The sequence below is a fragment of the Equus quagga genome, chromosome 12 (genome assembly GCF_021613505.1).
Source record: "Equus quagga isolate Etosha38 chromosome 12, UCLA_HA_Equagga_1.0, whole genome shotgun sequence".
In the NCBI taxonomy this organism is placed as follows: domain Eukaryota; kingdom Metazoa; phylum Chordata; class Mammalia; order Perissodactyla; family Equidae; genus Equus; species Equus quagga.
The window spans coordinates 31,224,069-31,238,107 of record NC_060278.1 but is presented as its reverse complement, the minus strand read 5'-3'; the positions used below and the strand labels follow the sequence as shown (position 1 = coordinate 31,238,107).

Sequence of the window (14,039 nt, the reverse complement as noted above, 5' to 3'; positions counted from 1 at the left end):
GTGCAGGTAAACCATCTAAGATACATTTTTTTAAAGATTTTATTTTTTTCCCTTTTTCTCCCCAAAGCCCCCTGATACACAGTTGTGTATTTTTAGTTGTGGGTCCTTCTAGTTGTGGCATGTGGGACACCGCCTCAGTGTGGCTCGATGAGCGGTGCCATGTCTGCGCTCAGGATTCGAACTGACGAAACTCTGAGCCGCCTGCAGCAGAGCGTGCGACCTTAACCATTCTGCCATGGGGCTGGCCCCTAAGATACGTTTTTTTGATTGTTAGATTTACTTACATTTCTAGCAGTGAAAATTTTACTACCTCCTTTGCTAGCATCTTCCAGAGTTAACACCTATATGAGGTAAATGCCTTTTTCTCTTGGCCTTTTGTGTGCCTGTCCTCCATTGTGATGTAGAACAAGTAGGTAATTGCATCTCAGGGTTACCTTTCATGAAGGTCATTCAGAACTCTGCCAGGAAGACAGCCCAGCTTGGCATCTCCAGTGTCCCTTTGATGGTGCTCACTTGTTGATGAGTACAGTTTCCTGGAGTGGCTGGTATGAGGTGCTCTGCCTGGTTTCGCAGCAGGAGGACGGTAGCAATGGTATTTGATGCAAGCAGTTGGCATGGTAGGCGTAGGTGGAGGGATCCAAGAATACAGAGGGCCGATTTCTGGTGGATTTGAGTTGAACAACAGGTCGTTACTTTCTAGACAAGGTTACAGTAATGCTTTCTTAGTTGTTGCAGAGCAGTATCAAAAAAAAGTGAAGAGTAGTGTGAGCGAGCTATTATGGTAATTTTATATGTCTTAGATTTGTGAATGTAAAGTATTTTAGGAGGGGCCAGCCCTGTGGCTGAGTGGTTAAGTTTGTGAGTTTTGTTTTGGCAGCCCAGGGTTCCTTGGTTCAGTTCCTGGGTGCAGACCTACATACCTCTCATCAAGCCATGCTGTGATGGCATCCCACATAGAAGAACTAGAATGACCTGCAACTGGGATACACAACTATGTACTGGGGCTTTGGGGAGAGGAAAAAAAAGTATTTTAGGAAGCAGTGCTTCATGTGGGGATGGGAGGTCTGTTGTTGCAGAGGACTGCTGCTCTGTGTATGCACAGAGCACTTACTATAGCCTGAAAACAGGCCTCCTGCGTCCTGTATGGGCTGACGTGATACAGTGCAAGGTAATTTAAAAGCTTTACTGAATCATAGTAGCTTTTCTGTCTTGAATTTTCTGCAGTGATACTCAAAGGTCAACACCTCTCACTTCATGGTCTGTGAAGTTGGATGGTGCTGGACGATGAACTTCGATGAGGTTGAGGGAACTTTGTACAGAGCTCTCTCTTGGCTTCACTGCCCTCTAGTGAAACAGTTCTCATGTTACTGCACTTTTTGTTTCTTGATTGTCTTTATTTTATCAAGTGAAGTTAATATGGACATCTGAGCTTTGTCTCCCATTACAGTCACATTTTATATTAAAATGCATTTACTGTTCAAGTAAATGTAATGTTTCAGTTGATGAATAATAAGGATCTTAATCATTATGGGCATATCGGTGAGTAGGAATTGAAACATGTGAGAGGAGATTTGGCCCTGGTAGGAGGAGTCAGAAAGGCTTCTCACAAGTGACCTGAGTGAGGAGGGCTGACTGGATGGGGCAGGAAGAATATGGCCTGGAGAAGAAGAGGATGTGCCAAGGGTTCAGGCAGGCGACAGCGTGTTAGACATTAACTGTGACGGTTTATTTTACTCTTCATTGTTAGTTTAAGTTTTCTTTTTTGTGTGTTTTTCATTGGTAATTTAGAGGGATGTTGAGAGGCTATATTATCAATTCCACCAGATTCAGTTTTTAAACAAGTGGCTTCACATACATTTTTAAGTAGATTGTAAAATCTACTTGAGCATTCTGTGATTATTTCAAAACATATTGCTAAAATGCTTATATCATTAGATCATTTTGTTTAAAATTTGTTTTCCTGGAAGTTAGTCTGAGAAGGAATTTAATAAACATTGTATATCTTTTTTTTTATTTGCAACTCATTAAACATCAAAAAGTTTGTGCTGCATACAAAATTTGAAAAGTGACTTGGAGAGTTACACTGACAGAAGTTAAGTCTTGAAACGTTATTTTAGAAATATTTGTTAAGAATTTTGTTTGCAAATACTCTGAGTGCTTGGAGGGACACATACAAACATTCCACAGGCCATGCTCTCAGGAGAGTAGGACGTAGACTGGATCAGTGTCCTGCTGTTAGCAGTGTCCGGAAAGTAAATGCTTTGAACACAGTTGGTGCCAAGGACGCCACTCACCTGTGTGACCATTCCTAAAAATGCAGCAAGATGTTGCTGCTTCCCGCTGACTTCCCATGAGGTTTAGACAGGACCAGCGATGTGCAGTGTGTGCAAAGGCACACGACCGTGAAAGTTGTGGTGTACCTGGGAACTTACTCGTTTATGTTTTCCTTTAACTGATGCACATTTTGCTCTTACAGGTGAGATTTTTCATTTTTCCCCCAGCACAACAATCTTAGGTTTTACTCACAGTTAGAGGAAATACCCACTTTATTTTTCTTGAAGTACATTGGACATGAGAACTCTATAAAGGCACATCTTCTCTTAGTATATATCTTATTAAAATTAGTTTATAAGACCATATGATAGAACTTAAAGGCTGTTTAGAATACAAGTTCGTTTATGGGAACTGTCTTCCTTCTCTAAAAATTAGGAAGTTTTTGAATAAGGTAGGCTTATTTCCTCCCTTGTAAAAGGAAACGTTATGTTATTTTGAAGAAGTGCTTGTTCTTGAATCCCGTATTATCCTGGGTAACCATCTATACAACTTGATTTTATGTTCATCTATAGAAATTTGAAACTGTAAGTTCTTTAAGTGTTTTATGTACAGTCATGCATCACTTAACAGTGCAGATACGTTCTGAGAAATGCATCATTAGACCATTTCGTTGTGTGAACATCATAGAGTGCACTGACACAAACCTTGGTGGTATAGCCTACTACACCCCTAGGCTGTGTGGTACTAATCTTATGGGACCACCATTGTATACTCGGTTCGTCATTGATCGAAATGTCGTTATGCAGCACATGACTTTATAAGAAATAAAATACGTAAAGATATAAAATAAGAATTTAAGATAAATGATAATTCACTTTGGAAAAAGTATATTGGTACTTGGTATCAGAGTTTCTCATTCATTCATTCATTTTAAACAAAATCTTCCTTTTTACAGGATTCTAAACTGCCTTCCTCAGTTCGCAGTACACTTCTGGAACTGTTTGGACAAATAGAAAGAGAATTTGAAAACCTTTATATTGAAAACTTAGAATGTGAGTATCTCTTGTCTTAATAAACTTTTATAACTTTTCACGTATCCATAGAAATCTTTTGAAAGTCAGATTTGTGAGTAGACATTCACCACTGACCTGTTTTCTATTCTGCTGTGACAAACGTAGTTGCTGAGAGTAACACAAATGTCTGTCTTGCAGCTCTTGGTCAGAAGTGTGATAGGGCTCTCACCAGACTAAAGTCACTGTATTGGCAGAGCTGTGCCCTTTCTGGAGGCATGAGGGGCAATCTTGTCTCCTGCTTGCTTGGATTGTGCAGATTTCAGTTCCTTGCAGCGGGAGGACAGAGGTCCATCTTCTTAATGGCTTTCCCAGTGTCTGGAGCCTGCCACTTTCCTTGGCTCAAAGCGTTTCTTCCCTCTTCCATCTTTAAAGCTGTCAGCAGCAGCTGGAGTCCTCCTAGTGCATCTGTGACATGCTCCTAAGGATGTGTGAGAAAGATGGGCCGTCTGGGTCATGCAGGGTGATCTCCCCATTGAGGTCCTTCACCTCAGTCACACCTGCAGGGCCCCTTTGCCACAGAGGTCACATGTTCACAGATTATCTTTGGGATGGGCAGTATTTTGCTAACCCCATTAGCTGATCCAAATTATGATTTTATGAAAAATAAATGCATCTCATAACTTTTCCTATACTAAGTATACTGTAAATTGAGAAAACACCTTTTCATGTTTTTCTTTAAAATATACTGTATTTTGAGAATTTCTTAAAATGTGTATTATCTATTTGACTTATTAGTTAAAGGTAAATCAAAAGAATTTTTAATTATTGTGGCTTTAGTTTTTCTTTTTAAATTTTATTTTAGAAGCCATGCCTTCTTTTGCTTAAAGAATCAAGCAGCATCAAAAGAAAAGGTATCTACCATCACCCCATCTGTTGACCATCCCACTCTATAAAGGAAAACGTTTTCTCCATTTTTTGCTTCTTCTCGTGATTATTTTTTAAACTTAAATAATCGACTTGTTTTTAGCTCTGTCAACTTCAGGCCACATGGATTCATGCTTCACTGTAAAATGTTAGGACATGGACCTGACCTTCTTTACCCCTCTCACTGCTCCATTACTTTCCAATTTTTGTTATTTTTAAGGGTTTGTGTTTAGGGTTTGTCATGCTGTTATCTAAGTTGATTCCAGACATTGAATACTAATAAATTATATTTGCATTATTAAAATATTTTTCACTCTAGAACCAAGTCTGTGTTTGGATCACTAGTGAAGAGAGTGTAATCCTATGTTATTTTAACTTTGCTATTGGAAAATTTAATTTTTTAATATTGGATTTTCCTTGTAAGTCCACATGGAAAATTTACAGAGGGAGAAATTATTCGAAGTTTTTATAAATAAAAATTAGGTACCATGTACTGTATCTGATTTTAAGGGTTTTCTTTAAGTATCAGAGTTGTAACGACCCAAGTATTATTGAATTTCCATTGTGATCTAAGGTCTTCTGTTTCGTGAATTCATGTAATTTGTTGAAGAAAAACTATGGGATTACAAATTCCCAATGCTGGAGGTGCTTGGAGTTTACACTGTGGTGCCTAGGGTTTCATTGGCTTCCTACTGCCTGTGAGATATAGTAGAAATTGCTTAGACTGGATCTGTTCAGAGCCTTTTGCCCTCAGCCTTCCTTCTAACTGATCTCGTTCTGTGCTTTCACTCAAACCCTTCGCCTCATTGTAGCCTGAACAGATCTTGGACAGTCCTGGGAGGTGACGTGGTGTAGTGGCAGGCTCCTAGCCTTAGCACCGAGTGCATTTATGGCCACACCAGGGTCCTGCTGTGTCGCTGCAGTATCTTGTGTCCTTGGACAAGTCCCTTCCCCTCTCCAGGTCTCTTTCGTCATCCCTGCAGGGTGGATGAGAGCAGGATAACAGCGTCAGTCTCCCAGGCTTGCTCCAGAGGGCCTGATGCGGAGAAAAGTGCTCACACTGTTAGTCTTACTCCCCTCAGTGTGCCTCTCGTTCTCTTCTTTGTGATTGATGTTCTTCCTTTTGATTCTTCTCTTTTTCCCTGTAATTCTGTACTTCCTATTCATTTTTCATAACTTTCCTTGAATTTTTAATCTTTGTTTTGTATGATCTTCACTTGGTGCTCTTGTGGTGCCATGCAGCAACAGTTAGGTTTTGTTGTATGTTTTTCCCCCAATTTCAGTGTTCTCAGCTAGACTGTAAATATTTCATTGAGTTTTGGACAGTATCAGAATAATGTTTTAAATGTATTAGAATAAAGTACAAAGGAAATGAGCTGGGTTGAAATCTAGGAGCCCTGCTGAGAACTCTGATAGCTGAGTGTCTTCCCAGTATAGGAAGAGCATTAGTGTTTTCATTTTTGGAATGATGTCTTGAGTTTTTTGAGAACTCTATAAACGGATCTTGTTTATTGGAGTATTATTCATGGCTTTGTTTAGACAATACTAATATGTTGCATTTTTATGTGCTCAAGTTTTGAAAGTGGTGAGTATATTTAAACATAAAAAGTACATATTTTATTCTTTTGAAAACAATCTTTTATTCCCAGTGCGTAGAGAAATCGAGACTCTTAATGAACGTTTAACTGCTGAAGGACAAGCAATCGATGGGGCAGAACTGAGTAAGGGCCAACTCAAAACAAAAGGTAAGATGGAATGTTCATAAGGGTTGCCCTTAAAATTATGTATGGAGGTAATTGGGAATTTAATGAAGGACACAGATTCATTGGCTTTTTGTGGTCAACAGTACTTGAAATACGTACTTCAGATAGGGGTATAGAAGGAAGAAGGAAGTACTAGAGAGCTGGGGTTCTTGTTCCAACTCTGCCGTTGTCTCCATGTCAGTGTGGACAAGAGGGACCCTTGGGTTTCCCTCTCTTCCTGTGTGAAATGCAAGGTGAAATTTGATCTCTCCAGTCTGTTCCAGCTCTCAAATTCTGTGACTCTTTGGTTATATGATTGTCTCTGATTGTTGACTCTGTCTCTGCAGCCAGTCACAGTACCAGCCAGCTTTCTCAGAAGCTGAAGACCACTTACAAGGCCTCCACCAGCAAGGTATGCAGGGCGCTGGCACTCGGGCCGGTCATGTGGTGCTTGAGGTGTGCAGATGTGTACTTCAAGTTGCATATTTTCCAATTAGAAATGTGTAATAGCAAAAGATAAACTTCTGGTGTTTAGGACAATTTGATTTTTAAAGGGAGTATCATAGATATGTTAAATGACCACGTGTATAGACACTTAGACACTAACCTGCCCTAATTCTGAACTTAATACCTTATTCATTATGAAATATATTGCCTTTTTTGAGGGGAAATAACACTTTGTATTGTTATTTGGCTTGATATAGAGACTCTGAATTTGGAGAAAGCTAAGAAATGGGTATAAAGCAATGAAAATTATGTTCTGAGCCATAGTTCCATTTTAATTCCCTCTTCTATTCTCTAATTTTCTAAGTATGATCAGGAAGTAAAGGTCTACCTCCAAGGCAAGTAGGGACATTCGTGGTATTTTGCTTTTTCTTTAAAGTGGCAAAGATTTAATTATTTGGGAATTAATTTACCTATGGGGGAGTGCTACTATAAAGTAATATTTTAAGGTAATTTTGTATGGGTCTCTACTCTGGGGTGTTTTAAATATGTAAAAGGTAAATTAATTACCTAACCTTCATGAATGCATTCCTTTTGCTAAGCCTGAGGGAAAAGTTGAAAGTTGTGGTGCATCTGCTATGATGTCGTAAAGAGTTATGGTTAGCTTTCTGTTTTTCTAGTTTGTTCCCTTGAGCTTAAAGTTATTTAGCATGATATCCAAAGTGAGATTAACTGCAGTTGACAGACCAGATTCATTCTTACTGCTGTTTCTGCTTATTTGAAAGTTTTTGATAATTCTTTGTTGTTAAAAAAAAAATCTGAATATTGCTAACATTTTCTTGTGTTTCCTTTGGTAACTCTAGAATGTAAGTGGCTAATTAAAAAAATTTTTTGTTACTTATTATCAAGCTTACACTTACTAGTTTTGAAGTTTTTAATAACATTAAACTTTCTATTCAAAATGTAGTGTGAGATTATGTTCTTCCTCATTTAACTGCTTGTTATATTATCTTGAATTACATTACTTATTCCAGTGGTTCTAGGTTATGTATACAATGTATGGTTTGGAATTCTAAAACTTTCTGAGCATTTGTGAAGTACAGGATGAAAGGATTATATAAAGTTATCCCTTACCATGAGTAGTAAAAAATAAGACTTGGGCAAAGGATATGTACAGTAATACTTTGCTTTAAAAAATGTGTATTCGAGATATTTGAAGCCTCACTCATTTTAGATACTAGAAATTCATCTGAATTTGTAAGAAACGTATGACTAATTATCCTCACAGCATTGTACGCACTGTGTGTACCGATCTTAAAGAATAATAATGAAAATGTAAGACATTATCTGAAAGTTGAAGAAGAAATCTGATACCAGAATATATTCTGATCTGTGCTGCATGTATTCTTAGTAGCAGAATGATCTGCTAGTAGAGCTAGGCATGAATACAACGAGGTGGTAGTAAGCTTGAATGCAACATTCCTTCCCTCCTGACTCAGCCCAGAAAGGCGAGTAGTGTGTGTGGTGAGATAGTGGGAAACCGAAGTGCATTAATAAAAGCAGAAGTGAACCTGAAGTGGGCTTCCCTGCCTGGTGGCTAAGGACATGTCTCCCATGCCTTTTGGGTGGGAGTCGTGGCAGTCTAACCAGCAAACCTCTTTAAAGGAACTTGTGAAAATGTTTCATGCATGTTTTTGTAAGGATAGGTGTCTTTCATTGTGAAAAAAGCCCTTTCTTTTTTTAAAGCACTGTAGATTGTATCTCAGTTAAAGTGATAATTAAGATGACAGGGTAAGCATCAATTTGTTGCTTCATTCTGCTGCTTTTATGTCATGAATGTTCCCTCTGAGTAATTCAGTCTCTTTTGTTGGGCCTCTTTGCAGTTGTGACTAAGTCAACATTTTTAAGAACAAATAGTTAATAGGTGGTCAAAGTGTAATGGGCATTTGGAGGCAACGCATGTAATGATTCGTTACAATATTCATAAACAGCATATTATCTTCTTCCAAAATTCCACCAGAAACGCGGTTGGCGTGAGTCCCGCAGCAGTGACCCTCTGTTCTAACCGTTCGAATGGGGTCGGTGAAATGTGGTCCCAGTGGTTCATTTCTCTTCATGATAATACTGTGTTAGAAATGGCGAGAGGCTTGGAAGTGAAATTTACCACCACTTATTGGGGGGAAAGCTTTGCCTGTTAACTTTACTCTCTCCTAAATGTTATGTTATTTAATGTTGGAATGGCACTGTGCCAGCGGAAGCACTTTTCTCTGTTGTGGAGGGACACTTTTGCTAGGTTGAATAGGATGAAAGCTTTCAAAAAGAAAAAGATGATGATGGTGGGTTTGCAGTTGAGCAGGTCCTTTTGTAATTCCTTTTAAGTTTGAGCAAGTCAAATGGAGCCTGTTTCTATTACTGGTGAAGGAGTCGGTCTCTTCATCAAGTGTCTTGTTTCAGTCTTTCACTGTATATCAGGAGTAATTTGAATGCTCATACCCAAATGGATGTAACAGTGGATTGTTATTTTAATGTGATCATATTCTTAGATACATTTTCAGGGCTTTGCTGAATCAGTGTTTAAAACAGCTGATAATACCACCAATATTTCCTTTTCACTTGATTTTACAGTTTCAGTATTCTGATTAATCTACATTGTTCTGATTGACTTACAAGCTGAAAAGCCATTCTTTTGTCTGAGAACAATTTAAAACCCAAACGGAAGAATTCTTTGTGTTTAGTGTCTTCCTCATGCACTTTCTGTTTTTCCTAGAAGAGAAAGTAAGAGTTGTTTGCTGTGTGTATCGTACTAGACAATGTCTCACCATCATGTGCACCTGTGTGTTCTCGTGTCTTGTCCCTGTGAGACTGCGCTGCCCGGGGACAGGGCCTGCTGTCACTCTGCTCTGTGTCCCCTCCTAGCACAGTGCTGGTGCTCTGTGTGCTCAATAAACAATGTTGGACAAACCTCATCTGTTAGAAGTGTCTTCTTTTGATTCCTCCCTACCTGGGGCTGTTTTCTTCCTGATAATATGTGGCTGGTGTAAATTACCAAAAACAGAAAAAAATGAAAGTCCCCCAACAATAAAAGTAATTAGTGTTAAGGGTTTGGGGTATGCCTTCCTGACTTTTTCATGTCCTCCTAGCTCTCTGTTTTTTTTTTTTTAAAAGAATTTTGAAATTTTGTCTGATGATTTGGACTTGTGGAAGAGTGACTGCAGCTATAAGTAGGCCCTTCTTCTCTGGCAGGGCATGCTTATACGAAGTGTGGGGGAGCTGTGGGCGGCTTCCGAGGCCTTTGTAGGGTGTTCATTCCTTTTTGGGATATCCAGCTGGATGGGCCAATTTTTGTGCTTATGTTCTGTTCCTTTAATGTTTTAAATATTCTATTCAATGATTTATGCATTTTCAAGACAACTTCTTCTTTACCTTTTTTAACTCAAAAACATTCACTCAGTAAATTGTCTACAATACTCCTTCCTTCCCATCATGATTTTAGATCGTCTCCAGCTTCAAGACCACCACATCGAGGGCCGTGTGCCAGCTCGTGAAGGAGTACATTGGTCACAGGGACGGCATCTGGGATGTCAGTGTGGCGAGGACACAGCCCGTGGTGCTGGGGACTGCGTCTGCTGGTGAGTCCAGAACTAGCTGCCGCTTGTTGGGCATGACTGGCAGCTGGGGCAGATGCTGGGAGCAGAGTGATCCTGGAAGCAGATGTGTGGCCGAGCAGTCATTGAAACCAGAGCTCTTAGTCTTGACCCGCTTAGTTCTGACGGCCTTTGTCAGGCCTTGTGCAGTCCGTGAGCGTGATGACACATCTGAGTGAGTTAACACCGGCTCTGGGACTCAGCCCGCTGTGTTAAGGAATCCTGTTTGAATGGTAGAGGCAACGTAAGGCGGAATGTCTTTTAAACATATTAGGTGCTTTTTTGATTGGCTTTCTTGTTATTCATAATCTAATGTGCATCTGCTTTGAAAATACGTGTCCCATTTTTTCCCACTTGTGAGGTACAGCCAAGGGCAGTGCTGTGTGATCTCTGGAAGGGCCACGCGGTCCAGGATTTAGGTGGAAGGGGGGCTGCTGGTGAGCCTGCATTTGCCTGAGAGAGTCATGGGGTGGGCGTTAGAGAGATCGCTTTCTTTCTCATTAAAGATACTTTTTGAAAGCTGTCTAAGGTGCAGCTGAGCTGTCAGGGGTATTAACCTAATACCCCTTCAGATAAGAATTGCTAAAATTAAAAATGGTGTTCACTTGTTGAAAATGGCTTTTCCAGCTTGTGAGAAGTTACTCACTAGATTCTGCCTTTTAAAGTGGAGACAGGAAATGGTAAACTGCTTGGGATGATGAAGAAAGTTCTTTCTCTGTTTAAAACTATGTTCATACATGAGCACCCCAGATTGTTTGGGAAATTAACAATTTAAAAAAATAATAAAAGAGTCCTTTTCTGATATTTCTGAAATCTCATTTGGATAATTGGCATTTATTTTTCAGATTTTCCTATTAAGTCTACTTTTTATCTTTTTATTGTTATGCCCATAAGAGGAAAGGTCCAAATGAATATTTATTTTCTCAAATAATTTGTACCTGGATTTGCGTTTCTACCTGCTATTTGCAGTTGAATATTTTGTGGTGGTAAAAGTCTTCGTATTTCAACAAAATAATGAAGCCATGACGTATGTGACATCTGTATTCAAGTCTGAAGTCGGGCAGTGAGTGAGAGTGACCTCAGATCAAGGGCCTGGTTTCATTTTGCAGTTCCATGACCTCAGACAAGTCACTGCCTTCTCCCCTCTTGGAAATGTTTTGTTTGGTCAGTTGAGTTACCGTGTAGTATAATCAGAGTTGCAGTAGATATTAGTGGTAATGTAACTTCTCATTTTTAGAATGTTTATCTTCTTTTTTTAGAAAGACTGTGAAGTTGTTGGCAGCTTAGTTACTCTTGTTTGTTTTGACCTTGCAGATCACACGGCTTTGCTGTGGAGTATAGAGACTGGAAGGTGCCTCGTCAAGTACACAGGCCACGTGGGTTCAGGTGAGCGTCATGAGGCCGACGGGTCTTTGATGGCGGTGTGGTGACCCTGCTGTCGGGACAGCTGGGCATTCTCACAGACGGACAGGCAGACTTGCGCCTCTGGCTGTGGGAGCTTCATAAAGGGAAAGCTCAGCTCCCGCAACAGTGCACAAATAGTTGTTATCTCGGTTTTATTTACTGTTCCATAGAAAGCCACACGTAGACAGTGTTGGAACTGAATTGTTCTAGAGGTTGACTTCTGGTGCAGTGATCTACAAGGGCAGCGTTTGGGCCTTGTGAGCGGTGCGTCTCTTGCTGGGCTTCTTGCCTGCAGTTAATGCAGCACCTCTTTCCTGCCGCCTCAGTTGTACCCCTGCTTGGACCACTGTTCCTGCCAGACTTCACATTTCCCGGCCCTTTGTGGTTCCTTCCGCCTGGAATGCATCATCTCTAGTCTGTCTGTCAGGCTGCCTTCTGGCTCCCTCGCCCCTCACCAGCCACTACCATGCCTTAACTTTTGTAGACAAACTCAGAGATGGTGTCTGTCTCCCACTTCTGGACTCACGTCTGCCCCCACCTACAGACATCATCTGAGCGTCCTCTTGTCGGCATTGGTGGAGGATGTGTCTGTTGTCCTGTCAGGGCTGTGGACCCAGGCTCTTCTCTTTCTTGGGGCATTACTCCTTCAGGTGTCCCTGTCTCTTCTGCCTGTGTCTGTCTTGCCAGGGTGTTGCCCTCAGCGTGTGAGCAAGCTCACGCCTTCCCCACACTGAACATCCTCCCCCATGGTGCCGCCTCGCCTCTTCCTCTCTGGCTTATACCCACTGTCTCCCTGAACCCTGTGTCTCTTCGCTGCTGGGTCCCTGGGGTGGATGGAATAGGTGCTCAGCAACATAGCCAGACCTTGTTAAATGTGTGCATGCTGTGTTCTCTATTTCTGCTTCCTCACTTCAGATTTACTCTTTAAAAAACATTAAAAAATTAAATACGTACACATAGTCTAAAAATTAATAAGGCATTATTATTATTGTGTATAAAAAATTAACAGCAGTCTCCTGCCTCATCTCTCCTCTATATTTTCACTTCCCAGAAAGGCAGCCAGGCAGCCACTTGTAACAGTTCTGAGTAGTCTGCTTTTTTCTTCCATTTTTCTAATAGTACTCTGTTGTTTCCTAATTTTGAATTTTAGACAAAGAAGTGACGCAATTAAGGAAGATGAAGATTTACTCACTTGCCACATAGATTCTTCTCTTGTCATTGCCGAGTATCTAGAGCACGATTTTTGTTTAAATGGGACATTCCGGTTTACTAATTTTGGCCACATCTGCGTTGTTCGTGACTACCCACTTACGCACTGTACTTGCAATCCCCGTTGTGTTTTCTCTGAAGAGAAGGGTTGCCTTGTTTTCTTGTCACCTCATTTATCTGTGTCCCTGGTTTGTCCTTACATTCTGCTGCACATGTGACCTTCCTTTTACGTGAGCAGACTCAGCGGGTCCTCTGGGCCTCCGCTCCCTCTGGGCGGCTTTGGTACCTGGTTCCTCAGTGCTGCCCTGCAAGTCCCCTCCTGTCTCCTCCTGGGGTGTCACTCTGCCTTGCTCCCTTGGGGCCTGCTTTCTGTTCTGGGTCCCATTTTTCTCTCTCTTCAGGGAAGCCTCTCTTTTTCAGTGGCTTCCTTATAAAAGGTTTCTTAGAGGAAACTTTTTGAGACCCTAAATGTCTGAAAGGTATATTTTACCTTTATACTTGGTAATTTGGCTGAGTATGGTCTTCTGTGTAGGAAATAGTTTTCTCTCAGAAATTGGGAGGTGGTGTTATAGTGTCCCATATTCTTTGGCTTCCGGGATTCTTGTTAAAAAGGTTAGTGCTGTTTTCAACCGTGGTCCTTCATGGGTGATCACACATCTCTCTCGAAGCTTTTGGGATTTTTTCTGTAGGCCTGTTTGTTTTTTTTTTTTAATTGTTTTGCACATTGGGTGAGACTTTCCAATCTGGAAATGTAAGTTCTGGGAAGTAGTCGTGTGTTTTGGAATTTCTATCAGAATGTTTGAACTCCCACACTGTTTCTCTTATTTTATTATTTTTTTCTCTTTCATTTTCTACCATATTTTTTCTTTATTTCTAGGAGATTTCCTGAACTTCATCTCTCAGCCCATGCGCTGAAAAAAACCCTTCATGCTGTCATGTTTTTAATTTTCTCTGGTTTTTTCTTATTCTCTGAAAGTTCCTTTTTATCATAACATTATGCAAAATCTTCTTTTATCCCTCTAATTAGTCAAGAAACTGAACCTGTTTTTGCTTGGGTGAGAAGGTGAAGTGTGGGGGCGAGCGGGTGCCCTCTGGGCCTCCAGCCAGTGCTCATGCCGACTTGCAGCTCACTCCTGGTCAGCCCAGTACCACGGTGTTGGTGGGGCCTGGGATTGCTCATTCTCTGCTGCCTCTGTAAACTGCTGATTGCAGTGTGGCATACACACTGAAGAGCTCTCAAATCACAAGTGTGCAGCTCAGATTTTTATGCAGTGGTAAGACCTGAGGCCACCTCCCAGCTTTGGGTCCTGACTGTGGGATTGGTCTGTGCTGTGTTTGTCGTTGCTGCGTTGCTGTGTGGCATTCTTGCTATGTGACTCTTGCTG

General features: G+C 40.8%; 1 protein-coding gene across 3 annotated transcripts in view; it reads left to right on the top strand.

Moving 5' to 3' along the window:
* Positions 1-14,039, top strand: part of WDR37 (WD repeat domain 37) — a 66,615-nt gene that overhangs the window by 18,439 nt on the left and 34,137 nt on the right. For all 3 annotated transcript variants that reach the window (XM_046678458.1, XM_046678456.1, XM_046678457.1), the window contains exons 3-7: positions 3,230-3,326; positions 5,861-5,956; positions 6,301-6,365; positions 9,891-10,026; positions 11,356-11,427. In XM_046678458.1, coding sequence (XP_046534414.1) covers positions 3,230-3,326; positions 5,861-5,956; positions 6,301-6,365; positions 9,891-10,026; positions 11,356-11,427 — 466 coding nt within the window. The remainder of the gene's footprint in view (positions 1-3,229; positions 3,327-5,860; positions 5,957-6,300; positions 6,366-9,890; positions 10,027-11,355; positions 11,428-14,039) is intronic.